At 40.0% G+C, this 15,020-nt stretch overlaps 1 protein-coding gene across 4 annotated transcripts in view; it reads right to left on the minus strand.

Moving 5' to 3' along the window:
* The window catches only part of RAD51B (RAD51 paralog B), a 342,294-nt gene that overhangs the window by 123,385 nt on the left and 203,889 nt on the right, over positions 1 to 15,020 (minus strand). For all 4 annotated transcript variants that reach the window (XM_025151161.3, XM_004941707.5, XM_004941708.5 and 1 more), the window contains exon 10: positions 772 to 850. In XM_025151161.3, coding sequence (XP_025006929.1) covers positions 772 to 850 — 79 coding nt within the window. The remainder of the gene's footprint in view (positions 1 to 771; positions 851 to 15,020) is intronic.

Consider the following 15,020-nt stretch of genomic DNA (forward strand, 5'->3'; position numbering starts at 1 on the left):
TTTTTTTGTATGTTTGCAACTCCGTTTTCAGTCAAAATAAATCCATTAGCTACAAATTTTCAATTGCAATAGAGTTGCAATCAGATATTCAACTAAAAAAAACTTTATCACATCTCTTTACAAGACCTTTATATGACCTCTTTTACCATAGAAAAATATCTGTGGCATCACACCCACGCGTTATCAGGTCATTGCTTTTTGGCAGTATGCACATTTGTAAACAAATATTTTCAAGGATGAAGTACAGAAAGATTAAAATTTCATTAAAAAATTCTGACAAGCATCTTGAGAATTCACTAAGAATTGCAACCACTGCCATTGAACCGGATACTGATGCATTAGTTTCTCAAAAACAAGGTCAAATATCCAACCAGTTACATGCTTCTGCTGCTGGCTTTTTTTTTACATTTTACTAAAAAACACTTGACAAAAAGCTCCATTACTTATAAATATTAGCTATATTATATATTTTATATGCAGCCCACGACAAGTCATCTACACTCAATGCTATCCAGGCATACCACAAAGTTGGACACCCACGTCCATTTAGGACCATGCGGCATTCACGTTAAATATGCAACAACTAATTCAATATAATCCAAGACAGTGAAATCCAATACAATCCACAAGACAGTGAAAGCTACAGAAGACTGTCTTTCTCAACTAGACTGCTAAAACACACCATTTCAACAACAGTCACTTCTTTGATCTCCTTTCAGCCTACTTAAAATACTAATAGTAAAAGCAAAATAGTCAGCGATCTGGTCTTACCTTGAAGAACCAAGCCTGATTTCTCAACGGTGTAGAAAAATGTGGAAAATGGAGCAACAGGGGATTTTGCAATCACGATCTGCAAAACAAACAAACAATATGTAAATACATGTCTCTATCACATACTAATCAGAGCTCAAATCTGTAGGGCAATCTCACTAGATTTAACTTCCAGAAGAGAAAAGCAGACTACAGAAATAACAAAGTTACTATTGATTTAAGCCTGTCACTTCTAAGCAGTTGAGATCTTCTCATAAGAAGGGAGAGATTATGCTGCAATTTTAAAAGGATTCACAGGTAATAAAAAACTACTGTCATACAAACAGAACATTTTGCTTGTCTTAGTGTTATTCTGTTAAGCCTAATCACTCCTGCTGGTTCAGGCAAGAGAATTTTGAGCAAAACGCTAACTGCCAGTGTGCAATGTAATTTTAATTGCCATTAGCACTTCTACAGCTGTGCATCCTTGGCTCCTCCAAGAATTCCACCATGTTGCTGCTGCCACAGGAGCAGCGTAATCCACCTGCAGGTCACCATATCAGGGAAGGTGACACAGCATTGCAGTGATCTGGATGCCATCCTTTGAAAAGGGGGCAATGACTGAGTAGCATTTTATTCAAGAATCTTGTCCTTGGGTCTCAAAATATGATCTGAAATTCCTTGAGGCTTTATAGTGCAATTGGATTTAGCCTGGCATTCAGGTATGCTGGCCAGGTCAGAAATATGCCAAAACTTCCTCACTCCACTATGAGGAACCATCCACTACTGAAGATGAACTGCAGCAAAGCTCTGGACACACAGAAAAGGGACATGCTGGCAAGGCTCACATGTGAAATCCACAGTGCAGCCTAAATCACCCAAACATGCCTGGTTTTATTGTATCTGTTTGATTTTTGCTGATAGCCAAGGACTGCTCTATCTGAGCTTGCCAGAAAATAACCCTCCACTCTGTCATTTACGCAACAGAGTTAATAACCTCCGGCTAGAGCACAGTCAACACAAACACCAGTCTAGTGACACCCACATCACCTGGGAACTGAAGACCTGCCCTCCCAGCACGCAGGTCATAAGAACCTGTCCACCCAAGGGCACCATGCAGCCCAGTTGCTCCCACATGGCGCGCCTCAATCCCTTCCAGAGTTCTGTGCATGAGCCCGTCTTAACTGATCGGGAAATCCATGAGGTCCGTCTATTTCCTTTGCTTCAGTGTTTTGATTTGATTCAACCTTAGCAGCATGGCCTTCCCTATACAGTATTTTAGAAGGAGCACACATTTCAGTGTTTACATTTCCAAAGCCTCCTCAGATAGTACACTACACCACATCAGCCCAGGATACGCAATCTCCGGCAGATGAATTCAAATCCAGATTTCACAGAACTACAGACAATAACAATCTTGCTTGTAGAGGTGTGGAGCACCAACAGCTCCTGCTGATCTCAAATGGAGTAAAAAGCCCCCATTATTTCCAAAGGTCATGACCTAATTCCACCACTCAAGAACAGCTAAAGACTGCTGCATACAAATTTTGTTTGGAGATATGTAACGACCAGCAGGAAACAGCAAACAGTGTTTTATAAAACTTAAGGGAAATTACAGAAAAATGAGGAAGTTCACACTCACCAAAACTATTCACATTTCCCTAAAGACAGATGGTATTGAACCACTTCATAGATATATACATCTGAAATATTTATCGCTAAGTGCAAGATTAACAGTAACAAGCATCGGAAGTTTGGGCCTAGAAGCATACTTAATATAACAAGAGATTTGGCAGCAAATTCTGCTGCAGAATGAAGGCATGTGCAGTGTTTTTAAACATTAAGGACATCCATACAGAAGGAAGGTTTTATTTGTGTTTGTAATCTGCAGAGTCACAACTGTGACACAGGATGAAGAAATGAAGTCCTCACTCCTGGTCCTTAAAGATAAGCAATACAACTCATGTGTGCCCATGGCAAGGTAACAGTTTTATGATTTTCAGAATTTAAACCAATACAGTTTTCCTTTCTTCTTCAGAAATAAAAAATAAAGAAAGGCACAAGAAGACCATAAATACAGCCAGAGAGCACCAGGCTAGTCCAAATATCAGTGTTTTCCTTACGAAGCTGGCAAAACCACGCCAGGATGTGATACAACCTTTGTGAACTACTCCAAGCAGGAAAACTGCAGTGCTAGCACTTTCTCCTCTTACATGTTAATTATTATTGTTGCTGCAACAAACTTCTGGACAAAGGGGAAGCATGTCCCATCACACATCTGCGATGCACCTTGACGGAACCAGAATTCCTTTCCATCATGATTCCCAGACAGACAGCCCTCCTCCCTCGCATGGAAGCACAGACAATCTACCAGAGAGACAGCAGAGTGCCTCCTGGTGCTTTGCATGCCTGCGGGGCCGAAACTGCTGGTCTCTGAGAATGCAAGGGAGAGGATGGTGAGGAAAAACCATGCAAACGCTCAGCCACAGTCTCCCACAACAGCTGGATGTTTCATCAGATAGGCCCAAAGCGAAACAGTTACAAACCTGATGTCTAAGGTCAGATATTTGGCATTCTGCACAGCGTTCTGCACATAAGTACTAACCTACACATGAACGTGCGCTAGGCACGGTTGTACGTGCAAACGGATAGACATTCAAATAACCCTACGTACATTCCGTTACTGCATTTTTATGTAGTTACAATACGCATATAACTAAGTATAGCAATGAAAAAACATAATAAATCACGTCCTTTCAGCAGACATCACAGGGCCTCTCTGAGAGGCTGCTCCAATTACCTCTGAGGCTCAGCATTAGCTTTCCTTTTAGTGAAACAGAACTAGCTCATGATATTCAAAGGCAATGTTTTATTCTGAATGATTATTTACTTGGAAAAATAACCTCTAAATTACAATTGTATACTTCACAACCAGATACGCAGATTTTTGTTGTTGTTGTTTCTGCATTAACGTAAACTACATATTTGTCTTCTGACCAAAGAGAAACAAAATACTATAAAAGTCACTGCAAACCGTCCTCAGGATGGAAAGGCCAACACAGAGTAAGCCCTTAAGCACCTTCACGGATCTCAGAAAACAGAACAAAATACAGATCAAAAAAGAGAACGGTGTTTTAGATGCCATGATGTGGATTGCCAAAAATCATGCTACCAATGCCATTGGAAAGAACGTTAACAGTATCAAAAAGGAAATTAAAATCTGAGTTATCAAATGAGATTGGGATAGTGATTAATCATTTTCTAGAAATTAGTGAAGAAATATGCACTTTTCAACAAGCAGAAGGATGCTGAAAAAGAGTAAAGGCAAAAAGCGAGGGGGGAAAACAAACCTACAGATGCAGAAACAACTGACTGGAAAGAAAATCCCAGGAGCTCAGCACATTCAGTAGGAAACAGATAACCCTACTGGAAAAAAAGAGGTAAGAATCAGTATGTGGATTGAGGCCTGATAGGCAGTATTTGTCATACATCTGTCAGCTGAAAATGATGCAATGTAACTGAGAAGCTGCAAACACAGACCTCAAATGTAAGGGGGAAAAAAACAAAGCTAAACTTGTGAATTGAGGCCTATGATGTGAATCAGTACCACGCAGGGCGTTAGAAGAAACGTTGAAGGGAAGAATAATTAAACACTTGGGAGACGGGATAGAATGCAACATGGATGTCATGCCAGACATACTGGACATCCTTCTCTGACATACACTGAGGCATTATTTTTTTCCCCCCTCAAGAAAGATATATATATTAGATCTCATCTATTTGAATCTCTGCAAATCTTTAAATTGTAATCAATGACAAAGAAAATAAAAATAAACACAGAAGCTGTAAGACAAAAGGGAAAACGGTTATTGAAAAGAAAACACTTCTTAGCTATACTGGTACCTTACAAGGTTACTAACCCACCCCATAACATAGCTAGGACGACACTGATCCCAACTGCACAGTGCACTGGCACGTTTTACAAGGCACTGGCAAGCTTTACTCTGGAATACGAGGCACAGCACAGGTCACTCAGGAACTTAAACTGCAAGAGATGAGCCACGTGCTGCTGAGGAGAAGGCAGCCATGGAAAGGCCACTAGAAAACTTGAGCTCAGTGAATCCCGCCAAAAAGACGGCTGTCTGTTGTCTGTGTGAGCAAGCAGGATGGGGACATGGGGGAACGGAGCAGGAAAGAAAGAGGAGAGCTGCTCAGACTGGAAGACAACACTGGCACAGGAACAAACGTGTAGCCACAAATGCTTTTTGGCTGGAAATTTGAAAGTTTATAACTCTCAGTAAAGTAAGACTCTCGAACAGCCTTCAATTCAAAGAGGCAAAGCTAAAAAAAAAAAATCCTTTGTTTTCAGGATTCAGACTAAAATATTTATGAAAGGGATAAGAAGCAGCGCCTGTGATGTGCTCCATAACCTATCAAATCTGTTCAAGTGCTATGTGCAGGCTGAGAAGCACAAAAGCCCTACCAATTCTTTTTCTGTGCTGAGAGAACTGACAGAGCTGGAAGCCTACAGGCTAACAATTGAAGGTCTGCATGCAACTAGGGATCTTAACAGTCAATTAAAGGAGTAACTCTGCTGGTTTTTAAATAAAGAATTTCTTATTTAAAGCCTTCTCGTCCATATCTTCTGCCGAGCATCTGCTCCTCTCCCTAAGAATCCAAGCAACCAGCTGAGGATGGGGAGAACACAGGGAAGCTTCCAGGATATCTCAGAAGCATTTCTAAAACTGACATACATTTAACCATATGTCTTGCTCCAATTCTAAATCAGCTCTGGCCAAAACCTGGAGGGAGGTGCATTACCTGAACCTGAGTCTGAAAATAAATCCTCTACAGAGGGCTAGCTGCAGAATGTGCTGAGACCAAAAACTGTTTCCACAGACATGCTTTCCCAAACTTAGACTAAGAAACATAAGGAAGGATTTCCTTTTCACTTCTGGAAGATAAAGGAATATACAATCCTATAAATGCTCTTGATGCACATGAAGGAATTTATTGCTTTGCCTCCTACCCAGACAAGTCTAAGAAACATCTCTTCTGATAACTACTATTTAATCTAGGAATCAAAGAAAATCTTGGCCTCATCATTTTTTCCTACTGACACTTTTTTGGCAATTTTCATTTATTGTTTATTGGTATAAATTTCATTATTTTTTATTACAAAAAAAATTGCCTTTTTTTTTTTTTTGCAGTCAAAGCTTCACCAAAAGCAGCATGCAATTTGAGCTGAGCAAACAGTGGTAGTAAATAGTAGTCTAAAGAAGTTACCAGGCTGAAATGATTTGTTTTAAATGGTGAAATGAATAGAATATGAGATAGTGAAATGAATACAAAATAGACATTGGAAAATGGTGAAATGGTATTGAGTCAGATTTGGGCTATCCATGAGCTTCTGGAATGGACTATAAGCAACAGATGCTGCTATTCTTGTGCAGCAATCCTACTGAAGTGAGACAGATAGAGACGGATGAGAGGTTTAGCAAATCCAAGCTATTTTAAATTTTTCAAACTCCTAACTTTACAGAGTGGTCAAACCTCTTGTTTTTCTTTCATTCCCTTCTAGCGTTGCCTTTCCCCCATCAGGAGGTTTGTAATAATTATTTATTATTTGAGAACAATGTAGAATAAACATTAAATAACTGAAAAATGATTTCTGTCATGAGGCATGTTAAGAACACAAAGGTATTATGGAAGACAAAATATATCGCCTTGATGAAAAGTGAATAGAAACTGGAGAGATTTCATTAGATTAGATAAAGGAAGATAAATGGGAGACAGGCAGAGCAGTTGAGAAACAAAAGGCTTAGAGGGAACTGATGATGACAGCAGAAAAGTGTACATTAGAGTTTGTTTTTTAATTAGGGAAAGCTTTTTTATTAGTACAGTTTATGGAATCTTTATGAAAGAGATGAATCACAGAAATTGATTGCAGAAGTCCAGCAGAAAATACTAATTACTGGAACAACATCCCTTGTCAATAGCAGAGAACGCAATGAATTGGAAAAACATATTGGATGGACTTTCAGAAGTAGTCCAATAACCAGAAATCAAGCCAGTGCCTTGCCAAAAAAAGAAAAAAGAAAGAAAGAAAAGATGAAGGGGATGGCATCATATATCAAATTAGTTATCAAAATGCCAGGAAGATAAACTAAGTGATGAAATAAGACGATGATTTGAACTGGGCAATGAGCTCTCATATGGTAAGATAAAAACTCCAAGATTTTATTGTGGAAAACTAATGATTTTAACAAAAGTAATGGGCTTTTGGTATTTTAACGAAACGTTTGATAAAATCAGTTGTATTAACATCAATGTCATTTCTGTTTACACTGGGAAGACATACACCTTCCCCATGCTGACATTATTACAAGCAGTGGGTTCTCAGCGATGACTGAGGAACATTAATGAAACCACACAAAGCTTCTTTTACAGTATATCAGGTTTTAAAATTGTTATTTTTTTCCTTAGATATCCTTTTCTGCTGGATTTACCTTATCTTTTGTACTCCTAGAGAGCATGAAGATACTGACTTCTGCACTAACAATGGCAGTGAATAACAAATTACACTAACAGCCAATACTTTGGAACTCAGATAAAAGACAAATTACCAAGTAACATAGATTTGTGAAAAAAACCTGTATTTTTCAGGCTCTATGCTATACTTGTCCTTAGTGAAACAACACTGCCTTGTTAGAATTTTTTGCTAATCTATGTTTTTGTCCTATCGCATTAAACAATCACTGCTAACAGAGCATTTAAGGAGAACACAAATTGCAGGAGAATAGAAAAGCATAGCTGAGAAACACGAAGGAAACCTACACCACCAACACTGTCATTCAACAAGGGAAGACTACCTCTGCAGGTTCGGTTAGACTTGCATACCAATAAAAGCAGTGCTAAGCTAAACAAATCTTTCCTTTAATTGTGCCAGAACGTCTGGGTGGACAATCTTCATGCCAGAATTTCCCTTCTTATTGTAGATTACAAGGGTTGTTTTTTCAGCTGCAACAGAGCCCAGGAAAAGGCCTGTTAGGAAAACAACAAAGTTGATTTTGCATCAGATATCCCAGCAGACCTCAGGACTGTTTTTCTTCCCCTCGCTGCTGGTTCTTCCTGGGCCCTCTGTGTAGGAATTTGATCTATTCTAGAAATGAAAGCAGTGGTCCTTATTCCATGGATCATCTGCTTTTGAGCAGGAATTGTGACCCAGTTCCCAGGCCTGTTCTCATTTCCAGTTTCACTGGTTTCATTGCCTACAGCCCTCCTGAATGTCGCCCGAGGAGAGAGTCAGGGGCTCTCTGCAGGCACCAGCATCCAGGAGGGGTGTGTGGAGGGGGGAGGGGAAATATTACCCATATGCTTTTGGGTAAATTGAGCTTAAGAAATCAAATACATTCCTAAAGATTGTACAGCATACATCAGTGCAGAGATCTGAATTACCAAAGCACACTGCCTTCATAGACAAATCACTGTAGAGTTTATCAGGAACTTGTAGTTTATTACTGAAGCAGTTATCCCTGGTTCATATCTCCCTCTAAATCTCCTTGCATGGAGAAATTCTCTATGCACAGACCTGCTCTGCTTGCAAGTAGGTAAAGCTGAGACACCCCAGCAGTACCACCCACACCTGCACTGTGCCCCAGCAGAAGGCTTCTTCTGTGGTGTCACCTTTGTCAGTAGAAAAAGAAAAGCCACAGGCTGCAAATAAAGGAAAACAGACAGGTCGAGGGAAATACATACAGTTATCCTGCAGTCCTCCTAATCATCTAGATTCCACACATATATTCTGCCTGGTAAAAACAAACTCAGTGAATTGAAAATGGGGAAAGGTTAAGATGTCCTGAGCATGAGAACAGATGATGAGAGATGGGACTCTGAACATGCCTCAGTGCAAGAAATAGCCAAGAAGTCCCTACAACTTTTGTACACATTAAAAAAAAAACATCACAATTTGGATTAAAAAGATTTCTTATGAAAGCATCATTTCATTTGTGCTATGCACAGCACTTCAGAGTTGTGGCTCCCTAAAGTCCAGTTGTTTGGAAAGGTTTTCATCAAGTCCAGTTTAATGGGCCACAACTCAATAAAACTCCTTATGGAGCAACTTAAATGGATTGTATCTCTCCCTCCCCCACAAGAAAATCCTGTCCAGAGGAAGCCATTTAGGAATGAGTTTCCTTTCTACTATTTTATAGAAAAGCAGCAACAGCAGCAAGAGACGCTTTATGAGAGGCATTCCATAAATCCAAACCAATTACTACAGAAAAGTAGGTAAGGAGAGTTTGTGTGTATATCCTGAAAATGTCCGTTAGCACATCTGGAAACAACTGGAAAATGAACAAAGGATAGTTGATCATCCTCCTGTTGCCTAAGCCCCAAAAACACACCAGTACATCTGCGTTTTCCTTCAACATGATGCACAGAAATTCCACAAATTGAAAAACATTGCTAAGAGTGCCGAGCCAAGCAGTACTTGACTCTCATCTTAAGAAAAAGAAGGGAAAAGGGGGTAGGAGGGCAGAAATATATGTCGTTTAGGACAGTTTTGCAGGGGAAATAGCTACAGTGGCCAATGTTTTGAGTAAGAAAGTTCGTAAAAGGAAAAGAAAAGGAAAGTAACAAAGGTAAAACAGAGATCAAATCTCACCAAGATCTATCAGATTACTTTTGATTTTAAGTGTCCAATGTAACTGCTAGTGGGAAATTGAGATTCTGAAATATTTAAAACAAGTCTTTAGAAATCTATGCAGTGTTAGCCAAACTTCAGATAAATCGCTTCTTGTGTGTTTGCTTTGTCTTACTGTTAACTTTCAGGAAAAGGTCCTGTGTTCTTTTGGGTAAGCATAGGCAAACCAGCTCTCCTTCCTCACTGTTCTTCACTCTGATCTCAGGAGTAGTTCATTAATAATAATTGATTTTACATTATTGTATTTCTTATATGAAATCAACTGGGCTTCTTCCATCTCTGACTTACATTTCTGGTAAGCTTCAGCTTCTAATTTAACTGCCAATCATTATTTATGCCACAGGCTAATCTTGAAGTACCTTCAAGAGAGATGAACACCACAGGAGACGGTGGCATTGCCCATGGTGGCACAGAAATGTGTGATAACAAGAAATACAAGGATGGAGATAGGACTGCATGTTACTTTACCAGTGTCAAGAGAAGACCAGAAGTACAGGCGAGATAAAAGCATTTTCCAGCACTTTTGACTTGCCTTTTCTGGATCAGCCATTCTATGCCAGGCAATCCTTAATAGGCATTGTTCCAGCTGTAGCTTTTACCATAAGAAGCCATAACTACAGCGTAGTCAGTGACTGCACTAGGCTTGCACAATCCCAAATTCTTCCATAAGCAGAAGCCAATTCAGTTTTTCAGTAGCAAAGAGATGGACAGAAGGTTAAAAAGTTGTCTGAAAGGGAACAACTGCAAGAAAGCTGAGAGAAGTTGAAATTCTGCTTTGCAACACTGGACGTGACAGGATGATCTGGAGGCAGCATCAGAATCCAAGCTCTAAGCTCCCAGCATCTTAACAATGGCAGGAGATGCTCCCAGTAGCTATGTACAAACCAGGAGTTTTTACACCCTTCCCTCCCCCTTTCCCCCCCCAAAAAAAGAAAGAATAAAGGTTTGGAGCAGTTTGCTAGTGCAGTTCTTCCTACAGTAATGAGTAACAGTCACAGGCAATGACTCCAATAAAAATAAACCACCATTGCACGCACATGTGGCTAGGCTTACTCCCAGAGGAGATATTCAATACTTGTAAAGGAAAGAAATGGAAGGAAAACAAACAAAAGGAGGAGATAGAAATGAAAACCGAGAATCTTTTAAGAACAGAGGACAAACAAGGGAGAGGACAAGTCCAGGAACAAGGACACCAAGTTCTGCAATACCTGGCTGGCTTCAGTTCTTCCTTCTAAAGAGCAATATATATTTAAAAGAATTTTCATAGCGCACAATGCCAGCACCTGGGAATCAGGTACTCTTCCTAATTCTCCCACTGATTCATTGAGCAATTACATGAAAAATCACATCACATTCCTTTGGTTGAGTCCAAAATCATGCACGAGAACATACATCTGCAGCAACTTCATATTAGTGTTCTGCCAGGTAGGCACAGCTCTGGAGACCGCCTACTTTTCCATGCACAGAGGAGGCAGCAGAAGGATCGATTAACAACATCTCTTATCTGTTTCCTCAAGTCCAGTAGAGACAATTCCAACCCTCTCCCCACCTCAGCCCCAACAAAACCAGAGCAAAGGCACTTGCTGACTGTGATATTCTCCTCTACCTTCAAATGATTTCACCTTCAAATTCTAGTGCTTACTGCCCATAAACAGGAAGCATTCACGAGATACTTATGATAGGAGATTAATTTACCACATTTTCTAGGTCCTGAATCTATCCTATTCATGTAGTTGCTAACACCAGATGATCAGTCTGGAAGCTGTTCCAGTCCTCGTAGCGTGCAAATATCAGCCAAATACTGGATTTCAAGTGAAAGAGCTCAGGATATCGTAAGTGCTGCCATTCGGACACTGTTTTAGCTTCAGGCTAGTGAAGAGCTCCGAATATCCTTGGAGTGAGTAAACAAAATTTCTATGGAAGGAAACCACCAAAACCTCAAATGAGTATCAAAGATAATCACAGGCAAGAAAAACACAGCTTTCTAAGGTGAGCTGCTCCGCTGTGCTCCACAGCAATGACTGTCCTGACTGCTACAGGCCAAATGAACAAAAAAATGCTTCTTTGGCTTTTTGTTCTCTCTCAGACTGTGAATACGGCCCTGTGCTCTTGCAGCCAGGTTGCCTTTTTCCTGCTTGAAGTACTTAAGGATTCACAATAACTTCAGAGGCAGGGAACTGCACTACCCAGGCAAACATTGGGCCATTTCAAGTTTTAACCGAAGAAGAAAATGCATTCCCAGATGCTTATCTGAACCGTGTCTGAACTGCAACAGCCTGGCCTGGGAACCATACAAACCAGGTTGCCTCCAGTATGCTTCCACTTAAGCCAGAGAGACTTCTGGCTTCTGGGACATCTGGTGCAAGCTCCCCAGTGTGAAATGCTTGGTATGCAGGGCCAGCCAGCCCCCTTCTGCTCATGTAACACCAGACCCGGTGAAATTCCTCTTCCCAGAATCACTTTCTGTCTCCCTGCCACGTGCCTTATTCCCCACTTCGTACACTGAATTTTGTTGTCTTTTCTGAGTCTCTCCAAATTTTCCCAGTGGAGAGTCCTCTAAAAGGTCAGGATACTTCCCAAAAACTTGGCCCTGAAGATTTCCTATGCTATAAAACTGTGGAGGCCCAAAGCCCTGGTAAGTGTCCAACATGAAGGGTAATTCAGGAGAAGCAGCCTGCAGCTTTTACTCAGTGGGAAAGCAGCCAGCATGTCCGAGTCACCACAGAAACTGCACTAAGAAAAGGAACCTGGGGATGGTGCTGGGGAGGGATACAGGACTCGGGTAGCATAAACACAGCCTCCTAGGGGAATTCTCCTGTGTCACTCAGCCTGTGGTCGGTCACTCATCAGACTTACGGTATTGCTCATCAGTGCTGAGAAGAACAGAAACAGTTTATGAAGCTTTTCAGAGTCTTCCTTGTTATTTAGCTTGACTTCGGTTTTAAAAATAAGAAGAGGACTGAAAGATGCAATTGTTATTTATGACACATATTGGAATAGTATCTTGCATCTTCTGGATCACACATCCCAAATCTGGAAGGACTCAGAAGAGAGGAGAAGCACAATAGCTCCAGAGGATATATGGCTGCTTCCACCATGCCTGCCAGACTTGCCTTTAAGAGAAGGGAGCAGCTGAGAGGCAAGTATGGAAGCGCAGTAGCTGCACACTCTCTTCTCAGCAGAGCCACATTATATAGAACGACTGCAGTTGTAGGAGTCCTTAAAGCCCCCAGAATTTCCACCTAGCATCTCATTTTCATCTCCCCTCTTTTAATTTGAAACCTTTCCCCTTGTCCTATAACTATTAGGCCATGTAAAAAGTCAGTCTCTATAGGGATCCAACCAGCATCCAGCCCCTGCCACAACACAGAACAGATCAACTTGATGCAAGTCTTAACCACAACATAAGGAACATACATTCTTAAACATGTAATTAGCATATGCATTGCCATAATGATTTATTGCTTTTATTATTCTTCAGATCTCTGTGAAGCTTCTTCATGATAGTTTTAACATAGTTCTTCTACAGATAAAAAAACTGCAACAAATTCAACCCTTATCCCTGTTCGATGTGTCTCAAATCTTTATTCAGTTAATACTCATTTCTCCTTCCATTTTGTTTTAGCTTAATAAACAATGAAAAAATCTCAACGTTCTTTTTTTACCAATTGAAAGAGAATTAATATATTGCAATAGGGGATGCCCACAAGTGTGCTCTTCCCATCCTGTATTCACTGTTTTCAGACACTGATAAAAACGTCCTTCACACCTCCTTGATGTAAAGGCGTAATCCTAAATTCCTAAGCAGGGGCCAAAAAGAGATGGAATTCAACCAAGTCCAAGACTAAAGCATAAATATTTTTGACCCACACCAGTGGCTGCAAAATGCTTTTGATATGAGACAAACAAGAACTGTTTCCAACTTTGAGTGCGTTCACTTTGTTCTGTTCCTAAAAGCAAAGTCTTTGGGAAAAATCAAATACAACACCAAGAATTCACATCTGAGAGACAGTAGTGTTATCGTATATAGAGCCTCAGTAGAAAACATTTAGGTTCTAGTGAGAATCATGTAATGAGGACAAGAAAAAAATACTGACAGACGTGTGAGCTAATAAACACAGAAGAAATGAATGCATGTTTAGAGTACTATTACACTGTAAGGGTGTAGAGAAAAGGTGTAAATGTAAAATTAAGTCTAATTTGAATCTGTCTACAAGACTCAGATTTCAGCTAGCAAGAACATCTTTGGGTGAGATAAGGAAGTGGAAAATTTCATTAAAAGCATATTTGAAAGTGTAATATCCTAGATATACAAACTTCTTAGATGATTCTCCTTTAATATGACTAGAGCATTGTTAAAGTTGTACTGCCTTGGATCACAGGGATAACACCTGATCCCTGCCTTTTCACAACATATGCAATGCATTTTGCCTACCAACGTCAGTATGTTGGTTTGTCTGTTTCTTGACCTTTATCTGAGGTTCATTTTTACCAGTAACAACTCAAAGTCAAGCAATATATTGCCTTGCACAGACCATACCTGGGAAGAAAGTAAGTGGAAAGAGAGAAGAAAGAAGAAAATACAATTAATGACGCAAAAAATTCTCAGAAGTAGAAATATCACCTTCGATTTTTAAATCAACACATATGAACAGAAAGAGAACAGACATGAAGCTTCACCATGAATTTTTCATAGGGCCATTATTCTGACAGGAATACCAAAGTAGGAGAGATTTCCTCTATTACTCAACCTAATTCTCTACTGCAGGCAAACACATTTTATCATACATTATGCATCACACGTATTAACAACACACAGGTTCTCTCTCAGAGCAATGACTCCATCCCCATTATAATTCTATTATTCTGTCATAGCACTTATTTTGAACACAGCTACTCTAACACAAATATCAAAGCCAAACACAGTACTCCAGAAACGTCTGCCGAGCTTTGGTACAAGGGTACAAATACATTCCCGTTTCCTTTGACTACGACATGGTTAACTCCATGACCAGTGCAGGCTGGCAACAGCCAAAGAAGAGCTGAGTGGCCCCTCAGTCAAAAGTAACAAAGGATCATGCATACAGATTTGGTTCCAGGTAGCAAGTGACCACCTGTACCACCAAGCTGAGGAGGAAGACTTGGTAGAACTTAATGAGTTTGCCCTTCATACCTCAGGGATATTCCTGCTTCTTTGTTTGGGATGCTTTGAACTACAGATCTGTGTGTTTGAAATTAACAGCTGCTGCTACATTTTTGTTAATCTAGCATTAGAATAATCTTCATTAAGGAAAACTGCAAAGCTAATTAAAAAAAAAAAACAGAAAAACAAATTATTTTAAGGTTTCCTTCTGCTCTTTTCAGTTTTATCTAATGTCCTCTCAATTCTACTTAGATTCTTAGTTAACAAACTGAATAGTGTTATATAAGCACCTGAGTAAGTGAGAGATTGCTCAAGACTGATGGAAAAGTTTTGCCTCTATAACAGTGTGCTGTCAACAGGAGGGGGCCATAAATCCAGTCCTGGACAGGACTGCAGTGATGCTTATATTGTATAATCACCTCC

Source organism: Gallus gallus, chromosome 5, assembly GCF_016699485.2.
Source record: "Gallus gallus isolate bGalGal1 chromosome 5, bGalGal1.mat.broiler.GRCg7b, whole genome shotgun sequence".
Lineage (NCBI taxonomy): Eukaryota > Metazoa > Chordata > Aves > Galliformes > Phasianidae > Gallus > Gallus gallus.